Genomic DNA, 20,787 nt, shown 5'->3' with positions numbered 1-20,787 from the left:
GTCACCATCAGCATTTTCCTTCTGCGTCATTGCTTTTCCTTTCTCCTCTTCGTTACTGTGCCTTTTGTGCATGCCGCGTTCGCATGCGAGCTGCAGGTGAAGGCCACATTAAGGGGGAACGTACTTTTCTACTCGTCCATGGCTACTTCTGCTTTAGTACGCCCAAATTAATCACTTACGCCACCTCACCACATGTCTCTAAGACACGTTTTCAAGTCGAAGGCCACACGCCATTCACTATAGGTCCACCCTGGTCTGCTATCGAGCTGTGCCAGGTATTCGTAATGCGTGCTCGCGACTCGCATTCCGTACGTCCATTGTTAGATTCCCTCGTAGACAAAACATTGTCGGATCTTTTCAACTCAGTTACTCGTGTTTTACTTGCAGGAGCTTTCTCGAGGAATTTGGCGTTGATCCCATCGCATTCTTTCCTCTTTTGTGTATTCTTTGAGCCGGCCATGTCTTCGTCACAACGCCGAATTGTCGACCAACTGAGTTAACAGATATTTCGCGTTAGTAATGTAATGTAAATCGTAATATCAGGTTTGCTAATTTTAATCGACGCCGCATACGCTAATATTACGGGGAGCGTAACGTTATCTCGAATCATTGGTCGTTTCACCTGCCGTCGAAAGAGTTCGCCTGGGAAAGACGACGTAGTGTTTGGAGCGCGATATACGATCTACGCAATCAACGCCAAGCAGGGGGGAAGTGTCCAGCCACCACTCCGGTTACTTCGGAGATCAATTTAGTCTAGATGACAAGTTAATTGCCCTGCCCAGCCGGTCAGCTTAGCGCTGCGCCACTGTCGGCCGCACACTCCACGTACATTCGGCCAGTGCTCGTAAAAGAACGCGCTCTGGGGAAGCATGGGCCGGTTCCCGTGGCGCAAGCGGATCGTAGCCTCCGGCTTTTGACGCTCGCTCGCGCACGCAACCGTGGTCCGTGGTATGAAATGGAGGCCGCTCCTGCGGTTGACACTCCGGTTAATTGAGCGACCCCGGCCGCCTGCACTGAGCATAGATAAGGCCCCTCTCTCTGCCCTCCGTTCGCTCAGGCCAGCGTACTACCTTGCGATCCCACGCTTGCAATCCCTCCCTCGGTCACCACGGCGGCTGCGGCTTTGTTCGCGTGATCGTCTTACGTTCCTTTCTTTTTTTCTCTTTCTCTATCTCTAAATCTTTCCCGGAGTGTGGCGGAGTCTCTCCGTTGTTGACATGAGCCGGTCTGCATTTTGTCTAATTTTCTGGCGTGAGAGGCGGCCGCGCCGAGCGGATTTGCTATAGTGATCATTGCTGTGACTACGATTTATAGCCTCGGTGTTCTCGTTTTAAAAATTTCTGGTGCAGGTCTCGCGGAATTAGTTTCTCAAATGGAGTGCGTGAAAGTTTGTTCTGTCTGAAGTTCTCTTGGGCGTTTATTTTCTTAGTTCAGTCGGTTGTGCGAATTGCAAATCTTTTTACAGCGGAGCTCTTATAGGCGAACTCCCCTGTCTTTTTGCGTGAGTAGACGGACAAAAAGCCGCTTCCCTCGTCCTCACTTTGGCACACCATCTCCTTTCGACCACTTGTTCGCCTCCGGCGCTTCATATTTTGATATAAGGTGGCGTATATCGCCTTTGGAGAAATGCCTTCCCAGCAATGAGCTATCTCGTTGAACCAAACCAAGCCAGTTCTGAAATGTTTGCTACAATACGTGTATTTATCTGGGACCGCGCATCTGAAAAAGAGGAAGTGTTAAGAAGTGAAGCCGACTGCTGGGAGCATCGATGTGATATTTGTCTTTGTAAGCTGGCTTCACACAGTGTGGTCGCACAGTGAAGCCTACTTATAAGAAAAAAAAAAATCTAGGCGGCACTGGGCGCGAACGCGGCGGAGGGAAACCACCGAGGACGATCAGGCCACGAAACCAAGCGTAAGCGCCATGCCCGTCGTCGGCACCCCGTATATCGCGAGGCGGAAAACGCACGCCGTCGGTGTGGCTACTATCACGCTGAAGTCTTCCCCGGCCCGACGGCGCGGTTTAAACGGGAATTTGTGGTCAATCAATAACCCGCATACATCTCCGCTGGTACCCTCCTTTAGAAGGTGGATTGGTACTGATTTTTTCTTTTGTTTTATCGTGACTTCATCTTTTCTGAGTCTACTGAGACACTTCAAAGTTGAAGCGAGGCGAGGGCACGTCCTTTCCTTCAGCCATTATCTGACTGAAGCTGTCCCGCCTGTTCACCTAAGCGCTTTTATGTTTTAGTAAATCCAAAAGCATTAGTGTCCAATGGGTCCTCAGTATCACCATCATTATTTTCACTTTGCATGCCCTCCAATTATTATTGTTATCTTTTTTCCTTTGAGACAAAATTCAGATTACGGGCACAGTTTTCTTAAAAATTAGAGTTCTCCGGTACACAATTTAGGATTTGTGCTACTCTGCGGGTGTGCAACATTTTGCTAGACTGAAAGTAGTAGCTATCAGGTATGCGCCGAAGTTTAGGAGCTTATGCCTAACGTTATGTTTTGGGTCCATACGGTGTCAGCCTGTAAGATCAGTTTGAAGTACCATTAGCACTTTTCTCAGTGTGCACCGGTTGATGCGTCAGGCGTCAAAGCGTTACGTTAGGCCTAACATCCAGTGTTAGCGCTAGGAAAGCTTACCGTTGAGCCTAACGACATGCCAAGCAGCGCCATAATAATTGTACGCACAGCTGTGGTTAACGCCTGACGACATTATACAGGGTGTTACGACAATAATTGGAACATTTTTTTTTTCCTGAGCGTACCGCTGCGCTCGAACTTTACATGGAGGTCGCATTTTGTGGTCTGTTTTCTTTGACACTGGGAACAGTGACGGTACTTACCTCTTTATTCTGAAAATAAATAAAAACGATTTTCGCCTATGGGAAAATAATGGCGGGCGATTTGGGCGCGGGAGCCAGTGCAAGCTGATCTTGGAACGACGGCGCCACCTGGGGTGTGCAGCGCGAAACGGACGATGGGGATTCATGCTCCTTCCACGGCAGGAAGGGGCCAAATGGGGTAGCCCACGATCAAAAAATGTGAAAGCAGGTGAGGAAACAAATCCAACGTTTATTGGCAACTATGAACCGTGGGGATGTTCTATTATGATTGGTATCAGCTTTTATGCACCTATTTGTGATCATCGTAAACTAGGGATGAAACAGATTTTCTGATCTCACTTGGCTCGTTCCTACCGTGAATTCCCATCGTCCGTTTGGCTTTGCATATCCCAGGTGGCGCCGTCGTTCCAAGATCCGCCTGCACTGGCCCGCACTTCCAAGTCGGCCGTCAATTTTGCATAGCCGCAAAATCGTTTTTTTTTAATTTTCAGAATAAATAGGCAAGTACCGTCATTGTTCCCGGTGTCAAACAAAAGAGAGTACAAAATGCGACCTTCATGTGAAGTTTGAGCGCGAAGCGAGCAGCGGTTCGCCCAGGAAAAAGTTTTCAAAGTGTTCCAATTATCGTCGCAACATATATCGTTAGGCCTTACGTTAGCCTACCTTACGTTACCTTAAAGGAACACTGAAGTGAATTTGTCAAGCTCCCGTTCTTGCTTGCACTGTGTAGACTGGCTCAAATTAACACACTATTCATCGTTTATCCGGTTGACAAATCGGTAATTATTTTACAAAGCGCGAAAGAAGAAAAACTACTATGCGCGGTTTGCGGCGGCCGCACCAACTAAAGGCTGTGACGTCAGGAGGGGGGGCACCGTGATTGGACGATGCCCAAGGTTAGTAATCAAAAGTTTCGGTTTCGGTTTCGGTTCTGTAAAACAACATGCTTGACATCTGATGGCGTTGTTGGATGGGCATTCTTGATTTCTCAATTATCGCCGTACCGCGCTTCTGCCATGTTTTCGGCTGTCAAATGTCTAAGATAAACCTCCCAGGGCGGCTTGGAATCGTAGAAATCACTAGACGAGGCCTACGCAGTGGATGAACGCCCTCCGCGTCACCGCAGACTCTCAAACGCCATGCGCTTTTCCCGCATATTCGAAGCTTGCCTCACTCATGTCTGTTCGTAAAAAGGTAGTTCGCACCAGGCCAAGGGTGTGCTGATTCAGGCCCGGGCCCACTGCCCGCAAGCAGTCGGTGCTTGTGGCAACAGCACGCCAACGAGAACTCGCTAGCGCGTCATTGTCAGTATGCGCGCGTTCTGCGATCTCACTCGTGGAGCAGTTAACGTTACGGCCCAAAAATGGTGTACTCAGTTCAGAAAACATCGGCCGCATACGAAAAAATCAACTTACAAAAAAAAATAAATGTACCCTCGGGGATTCGAACTTGCGACTTTCAAAACAAATTCCAGCGCCTCAGACCGCTAGGCCACGAGCCGGCGCTGGCTGGGTTTGGATATATAAGGTTTATAATGTATGACCAGTTTACACTTTTATTCATTTTAAGCATTTTAAGTACTTTATGTGACTATTTGTTGTATATCACTCCTGCAGTAAGTGTCCCCCAAACTTCCACAATATCTCACGTCTAGCAATTGCATTTCTCTGACGGAAAAGCGTTCGCAGATGTGCGGTCGTGCTGCTGACCGCTGTGCTTGTTTACCCAGCGCAAAAAGTGCTTCCTGCTCCCTAGTTTTGCGCTGTACGGTAAACGTTTCAGGTGATTTTATTTTCTTAGTACCTATATTGACTTCGCTGACTCTTCTCCCGCCTTCAATTGGCCTTAGATTTTCCTACTAGCGTAAAGTCAGCGAAGCGTCGCATGTGCACTTGTGCAGCGCTTGTGTGGAGCGACCCGGACTCTGAGTTTGACACAGTGTACAAACTAACAAAGTAAGGAAAGGCACATTCTTTCATTCACAAAGGTGTTGTGGCTTAGTTTCAATTGAGCGAGCGAATAGCGACGACCCGTCGGCGGCCGGCGGACGAAACGCTGGGCCGACTGACTCGATCGGTAGGTCGGCTGGTCGGCGAACCGTGCAGTAGCGCAGCCATTTTCCAGCTCATCTCCTGCTGACGTCACACGAAAACGCCACAGAAAATGGGCGAGCGCAAAGAGAGGAGGACAGCATTTTCGAATTGATTTTTCTACTAAATAAATTCGCGTAAACGCGGCCAGAGTGGTCGAAACAATGCCTACGGACTCCGAACTACAATTTGCGCTAGGAATCCCGCAATGTTTACAAATCACTTCAGTGTCCCTTTAAAGGAGCCATGAAGAGAAAACACAAGTTTGGTTCATTCGAAAGATTGCCTCGTTAGAACCATAACGACACCACTTATAACGCAAACTTCGCTCAAATAAGCTACATAATTAGGAAAAACGGGAATGGTCATGCGACCCACCAGCTCATTTCCCGCAACAGAACCTATGCCGTCACATGGGCTAAGCTCTGCGATTGGCGGAGGCCGGCAAAAGCAAACGCATGTTAGGCAGGGCTTACAGCTTGCATAGCGAGCTAAATGCCCGTGAAACATACTGCACATTCTTTTTATGACAAAGAACGGTGGAGTAAACGGTTGAAGGTCCGAACGAACTCGCAAGCGTGTGCGCCAATGCGTACGAAACTAGCGCGCCGGCCGAGCTCGACATCTCGCCGTCGCGCAGACGAATTTTCGGGTTCGAGGCTCTTCGGGGCCAACGAACCGTTCCAGCACGCACAGCCGCGACCTTGCTTCGTATCGTAATCCCTTCACAGGAGGTTGGCCGTCATATCGCCAACCAGCAAAGGTAAAAATAGAAACGAGGGGAGTAAGGAACAGCAAGAAGCGACGAGATAGTGCCAGTCGTCGCGTAAGTTTCGAATGGTGTTGGTTTGCTGCTGTCGTTACGAGCTCGTTTCCAGTTTACAACCACTGAAAACTTCAGTTTGTTCAGTTACGGCAGGGACCCTTACGTTAGCTCACTCCTGGAACATGCTGGCGCTCGTTGCCGACTTCGTCAAATCGCTCTGACCTTGGGGTAAAAAATGCCGTAAACACCGCGCATTGACGCTCGTATCTTTCTGGTCGAAGCAGAGAGCTCGCGCGAACGGCTTTCCATACACGACACCGGCCAACTGGCATAAGTGATACTGCTACTGAAATTGAACTATTATTAACCGTAATCAAAATACGGCACATACGTACCAGTCTATATTCGTCCGTCGCGACGGGGCTGACGAGGCAGCGGTGCCGACGGCTGGGCGTTCGTCTGTTGTGGCTATCGCGGAATGGTCGCTTTCCCGTCCACCGCGTATCCCACAACTCTTGCCGCTCGTGCACTTAGAAGCATTGAGCGTTTTTGTGGTGTGAGGTTGTTAAATGCAAGCCCGAGCTCCTCGGCGAGAGTTTTGTTCTCCGGATCAGGCGATTCCATGACTAGGGCTGCGGGTGCACTAGGTTGTACTAGTATTTTTAAAATGGCCGCCGTCTCGATCGACTCCCGCGTGTGGGTGCTATATGGAGTCGACATACTAAGTATCTGTTTCATGGACCGGCTCTATGACGCCATTGTACACGTCACGGAATGTTCAATTTTAGCGGGAGATTTAAAATTTTGGCTTAAATTGCCTTATTTATCAGTGAATAAAGCATCATTTGCTTCCGGGAAAGCGCTTGGGGTACTATGAAACACCTAATCTTTCGAATAAAACAAACTTTTGTTTTCTCTTCATGGCTCCTTTAAGCCTAACGTCGGACCGTCGCGTTGCCCCTCCCTATGCTGCGTATCAACTTGCGTCCCCCCTATTGATCGGCCTCCACTATGAATTTAGGAAACGCGTTTCGTCGAGCCAATAGAATTTAAAATATTACTTATGCTTTCCTAGCATGGCGGCTTTTCCGGTTAATGAGTCATTTACTTAATGCTTTCGCAATAATTAGCCCGTCGAGGGCTTGCAAATGTCGCTGAAAGAAGGCCCCTGAGGGAGACAAGCGAAACCCGGCGCTGACTTTTACATACGACGCGTTCAACCGTAATCAGACTTGACCTTAAATTCGTTAGGGAGGATGTGTGCTTATTCACGGGAACAGCATGCCTGTGCACCGTGTCTGTTCGGTACCTTTTTTATGGTTCTTCGTGCAGTGTGGCGCAACTCCTGGCGGCCGTGGCAGAACGCGAAAGCGAAGCCGAGACGTCTGGGCGCTGGCGGCTTTGACGGATTCGCACTAAGACCGCCGCCAAGACGACACGTGTGCTCGCCCGTCACATTTGCAAATGGGATGGCGAGCACACGTGTCATCTTGGTATGTCCATGGACATACCCAAACGCTTGGGAGGGAAGAAACTACGATGATTTTTTAGTTGTTACTTGATATGCTGTTAAGACTGCTCAAGTATTCAGCATTATTGAGCTTTATATTGATATGCCATTATACTATGCAGCGTACGAACGTGTTGGGCTACCTAAGCGCGGAAATGTCTGTCTGTCTGTCTGTCTGTCTGTCTGTCTGTCTGTCTGTCTGTTATTTTGTTTGTTTGTTCGTCCGTTTAGCCAGAAATGTTCTTTGGTTTCTGACCCATAATGGGTGGCTAAATGATGTGAGGGAAGAGGAGGGATGGCGGGATACAGGGAAGATACAGGAGAAGAGGACGGGAAAAAGAACGTGGCTGGAAGGGGGCTTGCAGCGGAGGACGTGTAAGGGAAAGGTGGAGGGGAGGGGGAGGAAGACGATTGGAGTGTGGGGTGAGAACGGAAAAAGGCTCGATGAAGCAAGCAATGGTGATTGGGTTCGAGGAGGGAGAGAGCAAGAGGAGTGTAGCGGAAGGTGGGGAGGGAGTTGTGTAAATAAAGGGAAGAGAGGAGGAAGAAGAAAAGCTCAAATCCCCTCTGTCTAACGACGACGATTGTTGAAACGCGCAGCTTTTTGCGCGCGAAAATCAAATGGAGGAGTGTCGAAGTCGAAGCCGCTGCAATCAGTCGAAGCGTCGACGATAAAAGTGCAAACCGACTGCGAGTCGAAGTCCAAATTTAGGCGACAGCAAACGAATCACTCACGAGACAGCTCAGCGCCCCCCCCCCCCCCACACCGATCGTCGTCGCTAGACGCAGGGAACTTGAAAGACCCAAATGAAATGTTGAGCTACCCAAATGCCATGATGGCGCAGTCAGACGTCCGCTTCGTAACGTGAGGTACCCAGGTTCGACTCTGACCGCGGGAAGCGTTTATTTCTTCGTTTCATCATCACCATCATATGTGCCCTCCCATTGCGTAAAGTTTCTTTCCTGCAGTTGGTTTTGGTTACCACACCGCCATCAGTGAAACCAAGAAAGCTTCGTTCTAAAAAGTAACGGTAAGGGATGGGGTCAAAGAGGAAAATGGTGAAATGGAGCTCAAAGTGTGCAGTGCGTGCACGGAAAATATGAGATGGAAGGGAAGTGGAGGAAGCTGAGGAAGGAAAATGGGATTCAGCCGACCAGCCAAAATTGAAAAGATAAAATAGTTCAAGAAGTATATATAAACAAGACCTAGAACTAGTAAAACTTGTGGCATGCGTCCTACATGTCAAGATTGTTCACGCGCAATGAACAAAACGTTAGGCATTTTGAGGCAAAACATGAGCACATAACTGACAGTAACAGCATTATTTTGATTAAAAATACACGTGGGAGCGGTATTTGTAGTGGCAAATAATAATAAAAAAAAAACGTTGAAACTGGTGTCTTAAAAAGGTGAGATGAAGTGAACACTAAACGAAGGCGTTCCTCGAGCTGTTCTCGGAACAATAGAAATTAAAGGTACCGAAAGATAGCGCGCGAGCACTGAGAAGGCTAGGAACCTTAGAGAATGCGGGAAAACTGGATCAGGTTAAGCAAACTTCAATTTGCCTTCTTCATGAGAGGGGGGAGTGGGGAATAAAACAGCGTGAGAGGTGGAAGGGGAGAGAAGGGAGAGAGCAAGGGCGGCCGAAGAACATCGTCTTCCGACATTTGCGCCAAGCAAGCATATACACGGCCAAGTTTATTGCGTGTGTAGAATAATACCGCGAAAACATATTCGGCATACAATTTGATAATCAAAGCCAGTTTTATTTATTAAATTGTTAGTGTACATGTTAGTGTACCATTCGAGTATTGCACCATTCGACCTGAAAAGTATTTAAAATGAAGGACGACGAAATTAAAAATCCCGGGCCATTTCCACTAACGTGAAACCTGTGGAGGGGCGAAGTACGCAGTGTATGAGTGTATTCTTGGCGCCTTGGCGTTTTTGCCCACGGAGATGAAACCGTTGGGGGTAGAGTTACACAGTTTTGCTGTAAGTCTCGTGTCTTTGAAGCACGAAGCGTTCTAGCTCGAGGCGTTGGAAAGCGAGTCTTCCGGTGTTTTAGTACAACGACTACATGATATACGACATCAGACGCCGATAGCCCGAGCCCCTAAGAAGCTTCGCCCCTAAAGAGTGGTGGGCTGGAATGAAGCGACTGAGGCGGAGCGTGTCCGTGGGAAACTTTCCCCCGCGGAAACTTGGGAAGCCGGTTCGCGAGGGTCCGTAGCTGCCGTGGCGCCGCCTGTCGTCTTGTGAGGGAAGCCGCTGTTCGGGCGGCCGTTCGGAATCTCTCCACCTGTTGCGCGCAAATCGCGCGCCCTACTTCTTGAGGGCGCCCAGGTTCGAAATTTTCCGCTGCCGTTTCGGCTCTGTCTCTCGTTCGTCTCTCATTTCCTTTCATGCTTGCATTAGATAAGGAATACTAAAGGCGGGCGTGCCGCGATTGTGGCGGTTTTCTTCTTTCCCGGTTGTACACCAACTTAGTACCCCGTGATTTCATTGCGAGTACTCCACCGAAGAAGCGTGACGCCCCATACCTGCAATATAAATATATAATTGGGCAAGTTAACGCATGTAATCGCTTAACAGCGCGAATGTAGATCTGTGCTGAATTCGAAATTGATAAGGAAGTGTTGAAGAAGGCATGAAAACAAAAACGCGCTACACTGTGAGCAAGCAATGCCTTTGTGTAAATATAGAAGCCGACTTCAAAGTGGCTTAGTGTATCCATGGGTGTTGCATGGGGGCCTATGGATACATGGTGCTATTCACACTTTTGATACTAGATTGCCCCTGGTAGAATCTCTTTCAAGCAGTGCATTCGTGTATGCTAGTGAAGCCGACTTTCGCTCTGCTGTGTTGTTTTACCCGAGTCCGGGTTCTACACAAGTTATATGGGAACACCCATTTTTAGAACAAGTTATAAAAAGCCGTCGCTTGGCACGTTCCTACCGACAGTGTTGTTTCCGGTTTAAAGCTCCTAAGCTCCTTTAAAAGCGAAACGACTTCTGCTTTATCTTGCGCGGTTTGTCCAACCCAGTGTTGCTTTCCGTGGCGTCCTGGTATCTACCATATGCGATATTGACGGGGAAAGTTAAGTCCTGAACTGGGCGTCGGTGCTTTTTTTTTTCTTTCTTATCGCTAAGAAACATGCTTTTGTTTGCTGCGTCTGAACGTGCTACCTCACCTGATTAAAAGAACAGACGATTTTTTGTTGGTTTTAGTTCAAGCTGCACTAGAAGGCTAATAAAATGTTGGGCGCGACCCGGTTCAACTTAAAAGAAGCTGCAGGCCAGCTGTCACCAACTCTTCTGGCCACCGATGCATGCGTGTCCTGTGATGGCATCTGAGTATTCCGGGAGTTGGGAATGGATGTCATTGCAAAATTAAGCGTTGGTAAAAATTTCTCCAACTCATTCCTTTGACATCCTCGCCAACGCGAGGATGACCGCGCTTGTGGGTTTTCCGTGTGTTTCGCTGCTGCGATGCGGGGTGAGTAATCAGAAAAAAAAATGTTTATGAATAACTGTGGGCATTTAGTAAATTTACGCCAAACGCTATCACCGGGTTTAGTAAACACCGGTGATTATAAACTCTATCCGTGAAAACGAATTTAGCATGCTCCCCACATGGCTTTTTTTTTTTAATAGAAATTGGCAAACTGCATCCTAGTCTGAAACCACAACAGAAATACCGCTAAAACCTAACAAGAATTCCTGTCGGACCACAAAAAACTGTTGTGACAATAGAAGTCCTGTTGTTACGACGCACATTTCTGTAGTTACAGCAGAACTGCCATTTACCCTACTCTTCACAATGGACAATAACGTTAAAACCATATGCAACTACTAATGGAACATCAAGATCACGACAAGAAAGGAATTCGGCCCGACGGAACATCAAAATCAGGACAGTTATATCGCAAACAACAGAACACCAGAATCACGACATGACAAGAATACGATAAGACGGCAGTACGACACTCGAAAATACGACTAACTACAGAAATTTTTCTTGTCGCCTTTTTTGACTGGGGCACTTATTTGTTCACTCTGCCACACATAACTTTAAAGGTTGTTTGCACTTTAATCAATGCTTCAGGCAATTACCTCTCATGGCTTTCTTTTCTTCTATAAATTAACAAAACATACTTTCTTGCACAGCTTGTGCCTTGTTGGAGTCCGACCAATGTTTCAGGACGATCGTTGAATCGAACAGTCGTCTCTGAAGCGTTCGGGCTAGTTAGTAAATAACGCTTCGTTCCGTTGCTGTTACAGCTTTTTTTTTTTTTTTTTTTTCTCGCTTTCTCTATTCTGAGCGTGTCCTTTGCACAGTGGACAATACCCCTTTCCAACATTGGTGATGATGCTTAGTAGGGGACTGAAGGATGCGATTCGTATGAGAAAGCGGAATAAGTAGTACAGTCCTTTGTCATAGAGAGCGCTTGGCTGTAGCAAACGGTTGTCCGCACCTGTTCGTGCGTGTCGACTCATGGTCACCGTCAGCATCATCATGACCCGCTCCTCGCACGGGTAGCGGATCCCACTTGTCACGTCACCTAAGAGCGACATCCGTTCATTATTTGAGCTGGATCGACTCCCGTGAGACACATTGGCGATGAATTGAATGACGTGCCACAGTTTCTGTCGTGTTCATCCTTTCCTGTTCCTCCATTGGCGATGAATGGAATGACGTGCCACGGTTTCTGTCCTGTTCATCCTTTCCTGTTCCTCCATTCTCCCCATGAAGTCGGTACTGTGTCATTCAAAAGAATGGGGAATCATGATTCCTCTGCGTAAAAAGTATGTATGTGTGCGCGCGCGTGTGTCCGTGGGTGTGCGAGCGCGCGTGCGTTCGCACGCACGCATTGTTGTTGGCCTTGCGTGCTTGATCAGTTATTGATGGCGAGTGTAGTGCTCTAAAGATTCTCCCCCTTCCCCGTGTGCAGGGCGAGGAGAAAGGCCTGGTGGTTCCTCGCATCGTGACCACGGCCGACTGGGGCCCCATGGACGCCACCGAGGCCGTGGACGCGGCGGGGGACCTCCGCTTCCCCTCTGCCGCGCTCAACAGCGGCGCGGGGGCCGCGGGAGGGGGATCGGCCACGCTGCCCTCCGAGCGCCGCCGGTCGCTCTCCGGCGGCGCCCACCGCCTCCCCTCGCTGCAGCTGGCCGCCAGGGCGCGCAGGCAGTCCGGCGACGACGTGCTCGGAGGTGCGTCTCCTTCCTCCTCCTCCACATATTAATTTAATTTAACCAGGCACTACTACTACGGTGGCGGCCGGTGTCGTGCACGCACATCATGACTAATGATCATGCAACTTTGTATGCATGCTCATTTTGTCAGAGAGAGAGAGAGAGAGAGAGAGAGAGAGAGAGAGAGAGAGAGAGAGAGAGAGAGAGAGAGAGAGAGAGAGAGAGAGAGAGAGAGAGAGAGAGAGAGAGAGAGAGAGAGAGAGAGAGAGAGAGAGAGAGAGAGAGAGAGAGAGACTATGCTGGTGGTAATTTAATGAATTGACATCTCTGTCTAAGACGCTGCGGTGATTCGGAAATTCGGAAACTGCCTCTAGATCGGTTCGCTGGAACTAGCTTCAGAATAAATAAAAGTAAACTTCTCGAAGGAGGGCACAGTGTGGCCGGAAGCATACCAAAAGAAAGTTTTTGTGGCGGTGTTTTAAACGTAAACTAGCCGGTATTATTGTAGAGCAGAGTACTGCGACGTCACGGGTCCTTCCAGGGTATTGTCCATGCAGCTGAATAGGATTTGAGGGCGCGTTATTTAAAGGAAGGCTATTTTTAAAGCCACTCACCTGAAGAAGGCGCCCCGGTGTCAGTAAACTGACACTCAATGTGAGGACGTCTGTGCAAGCTGTGCGTATCGCGATGCCTCGCGTGTGACTTGGGAGTGGACACGATCTTTTTCATTGTGGGATCCGGAACCGGCTGGCTAGTTCCAACTGAGGCGGGTTAGTTGGTGCATGATGCTACTTGAAAAAAAAAAAAAAAAACAGTGCCAAGAACGATGCGATAGTATTTGTCTTTACTTCCTATCGTATCGTTTTTGGCGCTGTTTTTTATAAGTAGTGCACCACGTTCTTGTACCGATGACATAGTAATATGGGGGAAGCTAGTTGGGCCACTGAAATAAAATCAGGCCGTGCGTAGGGGCTTTACGCTGGAAATGAGGTGCGGGGCTGTAGAAAGGAAGCGCGCGTAAGGTCGTGTAAAATTTTGATGAAAAAGACGGATTTTTATGTAGCGAAATATTGGGCTTAAAGGGGCCATTCAGATAAAGCACAAGCTTGGTTCATTGGAAAGATTGCCTTGTTAAAATCGTACTGACACCGCTTTTAACGTAATCCTCCCTCAAATAAGCTATATAGGAATCTCTGCTCGAACGATGCAAGAAACGCCAAAGTGGAATTTCATGATGGTTACCCTTTTAATGGCAAATTGTTTTGCGGCGCATGTATTTTAAGGGTGCGCTGGTTCATGCCATAGTTGTTGCGATGAATCCTCGGCGCTAGGTGCACACACCTGGGGGCGCGCTTCGAACGAACGAAAGAGGCTTATCAAGCGGCTGGACCGCGTGGCGCCGGTTCGCGTCGCTCTAAGCAGAGGCAAAACGAGCTCAAGAGGTTTCGCAATGAACGCGCTACGTAATAGTCTCGCAATTTTCGTTTTTTTGGAGCAATCAATGTTCGAGGCGAAGTGAGTTCTTGCCATTGGAAGCAGTGGCGGGACGTATTGCTAATGAAGCTAATTAGGACATATTGTTAAGGCGTCACCTTTATTCCGGCCGTTTCAGCTCCGTAAGCACACAGGGCGTAGTATTTTTAAAATAATTTTGGACCAGGTAAACAAGCGGTTATATTGGCGCTGTATTTACGAGTAGGCGACAGATTTGACGACAGGCTTTGCCTTAGCTAATTTAAAACTCGGTATAAGTTCAGGATTTTGAATATGCTAAGAAACTTCAGTTGTTGGATTTTCAGTTTTAGCACATGTGTACTTAAATCGATTAAAAGTTGTTTTCTCTTACCAGTTGCCTCGAGGTTACGTTATCTCAGAATTAAATAACGTTTGCCAGGTTATATTACGTGTCGTATTATAACTCATAAGGTGATTTACGTTGGTATAAGTAAAAGGTTAAACTAGGCTGCATTTGTATTCCTACCGACTTCCTTTATCAATGGTATAAAATGTACGGGCCTTGTTTGTAGCTCTCTGCGCCTAACCAACCTCAAACTCGCTGACCCACCGCCTAGCTGACGCTTTCGCTTGCCAGTAGTGTTTAGTGCGCGCACATTGCTTCGCGCTTCTATTTCCTCCCGACCTCTTGACCTTCTCTCTGCTGCACTGTTTGCACTGCGGTGACCACGGCATTGTCGTGCACTCGAAAAACTTGCAGCACATATTTGGTAATGGGTACCGGGCTAGCTTACATCTAAGGAAAAGATAGCCTACACGGAAACGCTAAACATCGTACACAGTGAAGCTCGCACTCGTCCTTAACCACTCCACAGAATACGGCGGAATACAGGGTGGTACGGCGAAAATTGGAACACTTTAAACTTTTTCCTGAGCGAACCGCTGCTCTGTTCGCGCTCAAACTTCACACGAAGGTCGCATTTTGTGGTCTATTTTGTCTGACACCGGGAACAACGACGGTACTTACCTGTTAATTCTGAAAATAAATAAGAACGAATTGCGCCTATGGGAAAATGGCGGCCGATTTGGCCAGTGCAAGCTGATCTTGGAACGGTAGCGCCACCTGGGGTATGCAGAGCGAAACTAATGATGGGGATTCACGGTAGGAGGTAGCCAAATGGGGTAACAGACGATCAGAAAATCAGAGTTACTTCTAAAAGCTCTGCAGAAAATGTGAAAGCAGTGAGGAAACGAACTATTGGCAACTATGAACCGTGGGAATATTTTATTGTGAATGGTATCAGCTCTTATGCAACTATTTGTGATCATCGTAAACTAGGGACGACAGATTTTCTGATCGACTGCTGCATCATTTGGCTCCTTCCTACCGTGAATCCCCATCGTCCGTTTCGCTCTGCATACCCCAGGTGGCGCCACCGTTCCAAGATCACTGGCTCGCACGTTCAAATCGGCCGCCGCTTTCCCATAGGCGAAAATCGTTTTTGTTAATTATCAGAATAAACAGGTAAATACCGCCGTTGTTCACGGTGTCAAACAAAATAGACCACAAAATGCGACGTTCGTGTGAAGTTTGAGCACGAACAGAGCGGCGGTTCGCTCAGGAAAATCCTTCAAAGCGATTCAATTATCGCCGCACCACCCTGTAATAGAAGGGTATACCTTTTATGTTTGCCTATACTTACTCGAAAAGTAGAAGTACACCTTGGCCCAAGTAGTGATAGCGGAGCCCGTAGGTGGGAGATGTCGGACTCTTTGTAAGGGTTGCAATGTCTACTCTGCAAGCGCATGCCGTGCAGTGACCGTGTGCCACTTATGCGGGCCTCGCGTTTGGGGGAGAAACACAAGACATGTCCGCATGCTTGCGCGTGCATGGCAGCTTTCGCAGCGTTACGGCGTCTTCAATCTGCGGTCATGATTTGGCACGGAGTTAGCGAGGAACGCCACGTCATAGTCAGTACGAGTTCCTAATTACTGCGTGTCACGACACCACAAGGCGCGTCGGTCAGCCCTTGTGGTGTCCGTGACGTGTTAGCGGGGCTGAGATCCATTCTTGCAAGGCGTACCCGACTTTATAAGTCGCGATGACATCGAGGTTAGGGCACCCGTATGCCCAACTTTCGCTCCTCCGCGAACTGCGAGTAGGGCGTTCGTCGGCGTCAGTCGGCGCCAGGCATGACCGCAGTGCGAGGACGGCGTCCGATGCTGGGCGAGACCCACAGCTCTGCTGCTCTTCCCGGGCGGGCGGGGGGGCTCTTTTTTTTTCCGTCCCGCCGGGCTTCCGCCTACCCCCGCAGGCGTGTCGCCGTCCCGCAAGGCGGTGCTGTTCGATGCCTTCCGACCTCGCTCCAAGTCCGACTCCAAGGGCTCTTCGTCCTCAGGCAGCCGCAAGCCGAACAACCTCATGTCGGCGCTCCGGGGCCACAGCTGGTTCCCGGGCTCGCGCAACGCCCTGTCGCCGCCCAACGGATCCGCGGCCGGCGGAGCCTCGGCCCCCCTGACCCCTCTGTCGCCGCTCAGCCCCGTGGACGCCGCCGAACTGCCTTTCCGGCGTCCGCGCTCCGGCTCCGAGAGCAGGACCGGCGCCGTCTCCAAGGTCATGGAGCTCTTCCGCGGCCGCTCGCAGTCCGTCAGCGTCGAGGGAAAGGGCAAGGTGAGCGGCGACACTCTTCTCCGCTGTGCACGCTGTTTGCCGACACCGGCCCAACACATAGGCACGTTGCGCTGATGTCGGCCTCACAAGCAGAGCGCCGTTTTAGCAGGGAAGCACCTTAGGACCTCGCTTTGTCCGTGGCTTGTCCCTTGGCGTCCGTGTACAAAGTGTTTCACATGCGCGAGGAGCATTGGATTTGATTTGATTTGGATTGGATGTGATTGGATTGAATTAAATTGACTTGTATCGGATTGGATTGGATTGGAATTGTATATACTGTACACACGCGTTGTCGCTCGTTTACATGCGCGAGTGGGCAATGCCACGGGTGATTTACGGTAAGAACGATCCCCAGTGCTTCGCCCACTCGTCATGGTTCACTTCGTGGAGATGCGTGATTTTTTTTCTATATCCTGGTGGTTTGGGGGGTCATTTGTTCATATAACGTAAGTGTCGTAAGCATTCATATAACGTAAGTGTCGGCGCCCTGTCCTAGACAGCAGCAGCCGGGATTATCACGAGTCACGCACGGGCGCCCACACAAAGAAGGGATCTAAGGTAACGTCATGATAACAAGGCCGAGAAGAACGAAGAGTTAAGTGGCGCAGACGAAAATACGTTAGCTGTTGATATTGTAGCCGACCAGTCAGATTGAAAATAATAGGGAGTTTTAGCTGGCCGTCTTCAACGGTCCGCTCCGGTACCGGCGGCGCGCTCAGCGAAACCGGAGCCAATGCCATTCGCGGCCAGGCGCGCCACGCATGCGCAATGGCGCTCCCGCTTGCTATCGGGGTGGACGGGCCGTGAAAAACGGTCAGCTAAAACTCGCTAAGACTCGGCAGGCCGCAGGCAGGAACCGATGTATTCATTACGGCCGTCTTTTTTTACGCCGTGTCTCAGTGTCAACCCCATAGATCGTCGCACGGCATGCTGCAGGCAGTGGGTGATAACGGATCGAGGAATCGCCACTCCTTTACCGATTCCCTATCGTGCGCTGCAGACAACTTTAGTAGAAAAAGTGCTGCGCTCACTGTGGCCTCTGTCCGGTGCAACGTGCTTATAGTTGCGTTGCTTTTACAGCGAAAAGAGTCAAAGTTTATTGGGGAGACTGTTGTGTCGGCGCGCCGCGCGAGGTCGGAATTCTGAGTTCTGTCTGTTTCCTGATTGTCTGAAGGCACACGGAAGGATGCGACGCAAAACAATTAAGGCACGGGAATGTGTTTCCGTGCATGTCAGAGGCCTTGGAACCGGAAGTACAGCCTTTGTCAAAAATCCCTAGGCCAAACCGAAAACGCGCAAGCCGCAAAAAAAAAAAAAAGAATTGTGTTCGAGCTCACGTTCCTAACATGGCTGAAATGTTTTGTTCCCGAAAAGTAGAGAAAACATCTTTCTTTCTTACTGTCACAAAATATTTTTGTCACATTTATATGTAAAACTTGTTCTTTCAATTCTTTGTGGTTGAGAAGGCTTAGGATTGGCCTGGAAAATTTTGACAGAGGGTGTATGATGGTGATGAATTGAAATACGAACAACGGTGCGCGTGGTTTTTAGTATATGATCCGCACTCTAGGCGAGGGGCTGCGCCTGCGCAGTGACAATAATTTACCAGGGGGCGTTCCCAACGTTAAATCTGCTGTGCATACACGGCCCGACGCCAGCTAGCGCGGCATGTACTGAAAACCACGCGCACCGTTGTTCGTATCACCATAGTACATCACGATCGAATGGATGGGGCGTTTTGGCGAAACCTTTTGCAGAAACTGTTCGCAAAAGGGCGACCTGGCAGTTGCATGCTAAGGGGATTTCAACTTGAAGCGCGGCTCGCTACCTCCACCCAACCAAATTTGCTCCAAAACCACCCTTTTACTGACCCAAAGCTGCTCCGAAACAACACTATTCCTGCTCCCGGATCTGCTCCGAGAGGCTCACACTTCCACCCCTGGAATAGGGACCCGTGGTGGCACAGACGTTGTGTTGAGGTAAAAATCGAATGTAAACGGTGAGAAAAAGTGATTTCTTCCTCCTATTTGTTCCCTAGTTTGTTCGTGCTTTTCTGGGGTTGGGGGGGGGGGGGGGGGGGCACTTTTCCTCGTTTACAAAGGCCAGCTACTCTTTAAATGGGATGACGCCTTACGTGAGCGATAAATGAAAAGCCTGCAGTATTGCAAACTGTCATGTGATTGTAAATGTCGTCATAACGTTGGCCTGAAAAAAAAATCGTCATGCGAGACTGAAAATGGAAACTGGGTCAGCGAGGGAAGTTAACGTATGACGGCATGCGAGCACCCCTTTCAGTACTTTTTTATTATTATTTAAAGAATAGTTTGCTTTCCACTTCACACAAGTCGTACTTTTCGTTGCCTTGCGCGTATGGACATGCAACGTGCTCCTTTTCTGCGTGACCGACACCGCGCACTCGCGGTAACTTTTCCGCGTCGGATTCTTTCTCTATTTTTTTTGTCGCGCTCGTCACGTATCCACGGACGGAGGCAAAAACGTAAGCGACATTTGGTCGGTGACGGACCACCCTGTGTTTTGGCCGTGGTCACGCACGCGGGACGAGCAGCGTGCTCGCCAAGGCGGCTGAGGTCGGACCCAAGGTCGCTATGTGAGGGCATAATCGCCGTCGGCGGGTTGCGTGCATCGACCGACCTGACGGGCACCCGATTACCGGGGCGCGGCAATGCGCCGCGCTTCGCTGCCCCGTCCTAAAAGCGCGCTTCTCTTTTGTTTGTGTCTTTCAGAAGTTTACCGCCAGCAGCAGCAGCAGCAGTAGCAGCAGCCAGTACGGTGAGTGGTTCTGACGCTTTCTCCTGAGACTGGGGCTTCGCCTTTGCACCGAGGTGCTCTTCGGAAAAGCCGATTTACCCATGAATGGTCTGGGGGGAAGAGGGGGGAGGGAGGGGGGGGGGGGAGGGGGAAGGGGAGGGAGTAGGAAAATCTGTGATGTGGGGACCTGAGATAACGCAATGCGGTGTTGCTGGTGCCTCTTCTTTCTTTTCTTTCGTTTTCCCTGTTTCGGCGAGGTGCCTTAATCGGCCGAATGGGACCGACGCAACGTTGACGTTGCAAGTTACGAGTGACGTGACATTGAATTTACGCAGGCTTTTGTCGAGTAGGACGTGTACCTTCGCATCGTATGAGTCAATTTATCAAGCCTGTCGGGTGTGCTTTTCAGCGCATTTGCGTCCCACGAATGGAGCAGGAGTACTTATCCACGATGCGGTTTTTAATTGTACTTTAAGTTCTTGTTAACCGGCAAACTCTGCCTTACTTAAAAAAACTCCCTTTAAAAATTAACGGCTACATGGCATCGCGCTACTCTTGCGTCCCGTATGGGAAAACCAGTCGGTACTTAGTAATCACGGCTGCCAGTTCGCGCGATATAGTTAGAAATTGCTAAGTAGCATGTGCTGATTGGATAACTTACTCGTTTCAGAGCAAGGACCGGCGTTAGCGCCATCATGAGGGAAAGAAATAAAAATGTGCACGCGTCGTAACTGTGTAGGCAGCAAACTAAATTTCCAGACAGGCCTTCAAACGCAGTCGAAACTCCTTCCATCTACTCCGCTGAGACCCTGGAATGTCCTAAAGGAACCGGAAAAACAAAAAAAAAAACAAATTTGGTTCATTCAAAAAGCAGCATTGACCCGTTAACAATTGTGTCAATTTGTAATCAGAGTTACGACAACTAAGCTAGATATTAAGGAAACCAGGGGACGAAGGGACGAGTCACAAATTTTTTTCCGGTGCTAATGATGTCACAAAAACTTGCTTATGTAATTGGCGGCCGTCGACCAGAGGCCCCGTGAAGAAGCATGAGTGTGCGATAATTGCAGTATTTCCTCTAAGTAGTTCTGTCGGTACACTTGGATGCCAGCATGCGAACGTAGTTAAATTACAGCTCAGTTTCTAGCACTCCCCCTATTACGTCACTGCTGCTGCCGTGTAGTGCGAAATTAGAAAAAAAAGGTCAGCATATTTTTTTTCTGAAACCAAAAAGAAACGTCTTTTAGGGTTGTAATTAAGCGAGTTACCAGAGGCTAGTACTTTTAAATTCAGCGAAGTTAGATTTTGTCTTCATAAAACCTTTATCGTGCATATGGTTCCGCAGCATGTTTCATAGCTTCTACGTGACAATAGTAAACTTATTCAAGATCAAAAAAATTACGCCCACTTCCCCTCGCGGGAACCCTGGTGTGATGCGACGCTGAGGGGGGTTCAAGCGCAGGCGGAGAGCAA

At 49.1% G+C, this 20,787-nt stretch overlaps 1 protein-coding gene across 3 annotated transcripts in view; it reads left to right on the top strand.

Annotated features, from left to right (window-relative positions):
* Snf4agamma (SNF4/AMP-activated protein kinase gamma subunit) overlaps nucleotides 1-20,787 on the top strand; it is a 345,435-nt gene that overhangs the window by 101,807 nt on the left and 222,841 nt on the right. For 2 of the 3 annotated variants that reach the window (XM_077700005.1, XM_077700007.1), the window contains exons 2-4: nucleotides 12,176-12,437; nucleotides 16,190-16,545; nucleotides 19,290-19,335. In XM_077700005.1, the coding sequence (XP_077556131.1) occupies nucleotides 12,176-12,437; nucleotides 16,190-16,545; nucleotides 19,290-19,335 (664 nt within the window). The remainder of the gene's footprint in view (nucleotides 1-12,175; nucleotides 12,438-16,189; nucleotides 16,546-19,289; nucleotides 19,336-20,787) is intronic. The other variant, XM_077700006.1, reaches the window with a different exon arrangement.

The sequence above is a fragment of the Haemaphysalis longicornis genome, unplaced genomic scaffold (assembly GCF_048455015.1).
Source record: "Haemaphysalis longicornis isolate Haplotype H1 unplaced genomic scaffold, Haemaphysalis longicornis Haplotype H1 scaffold_2, whole genome shotgun sequence".
NCBI lineage: Eukaryota > Metazoa > Arthropoda > Arachnida > Ixodida > Ixodidae > Haemaphysalis > Haemaphysalis longicornis.
Note: the sequence above shows the minus strand (reverse complement) of the source record. Positions and strands in the feature narration are given on the sequence as shown.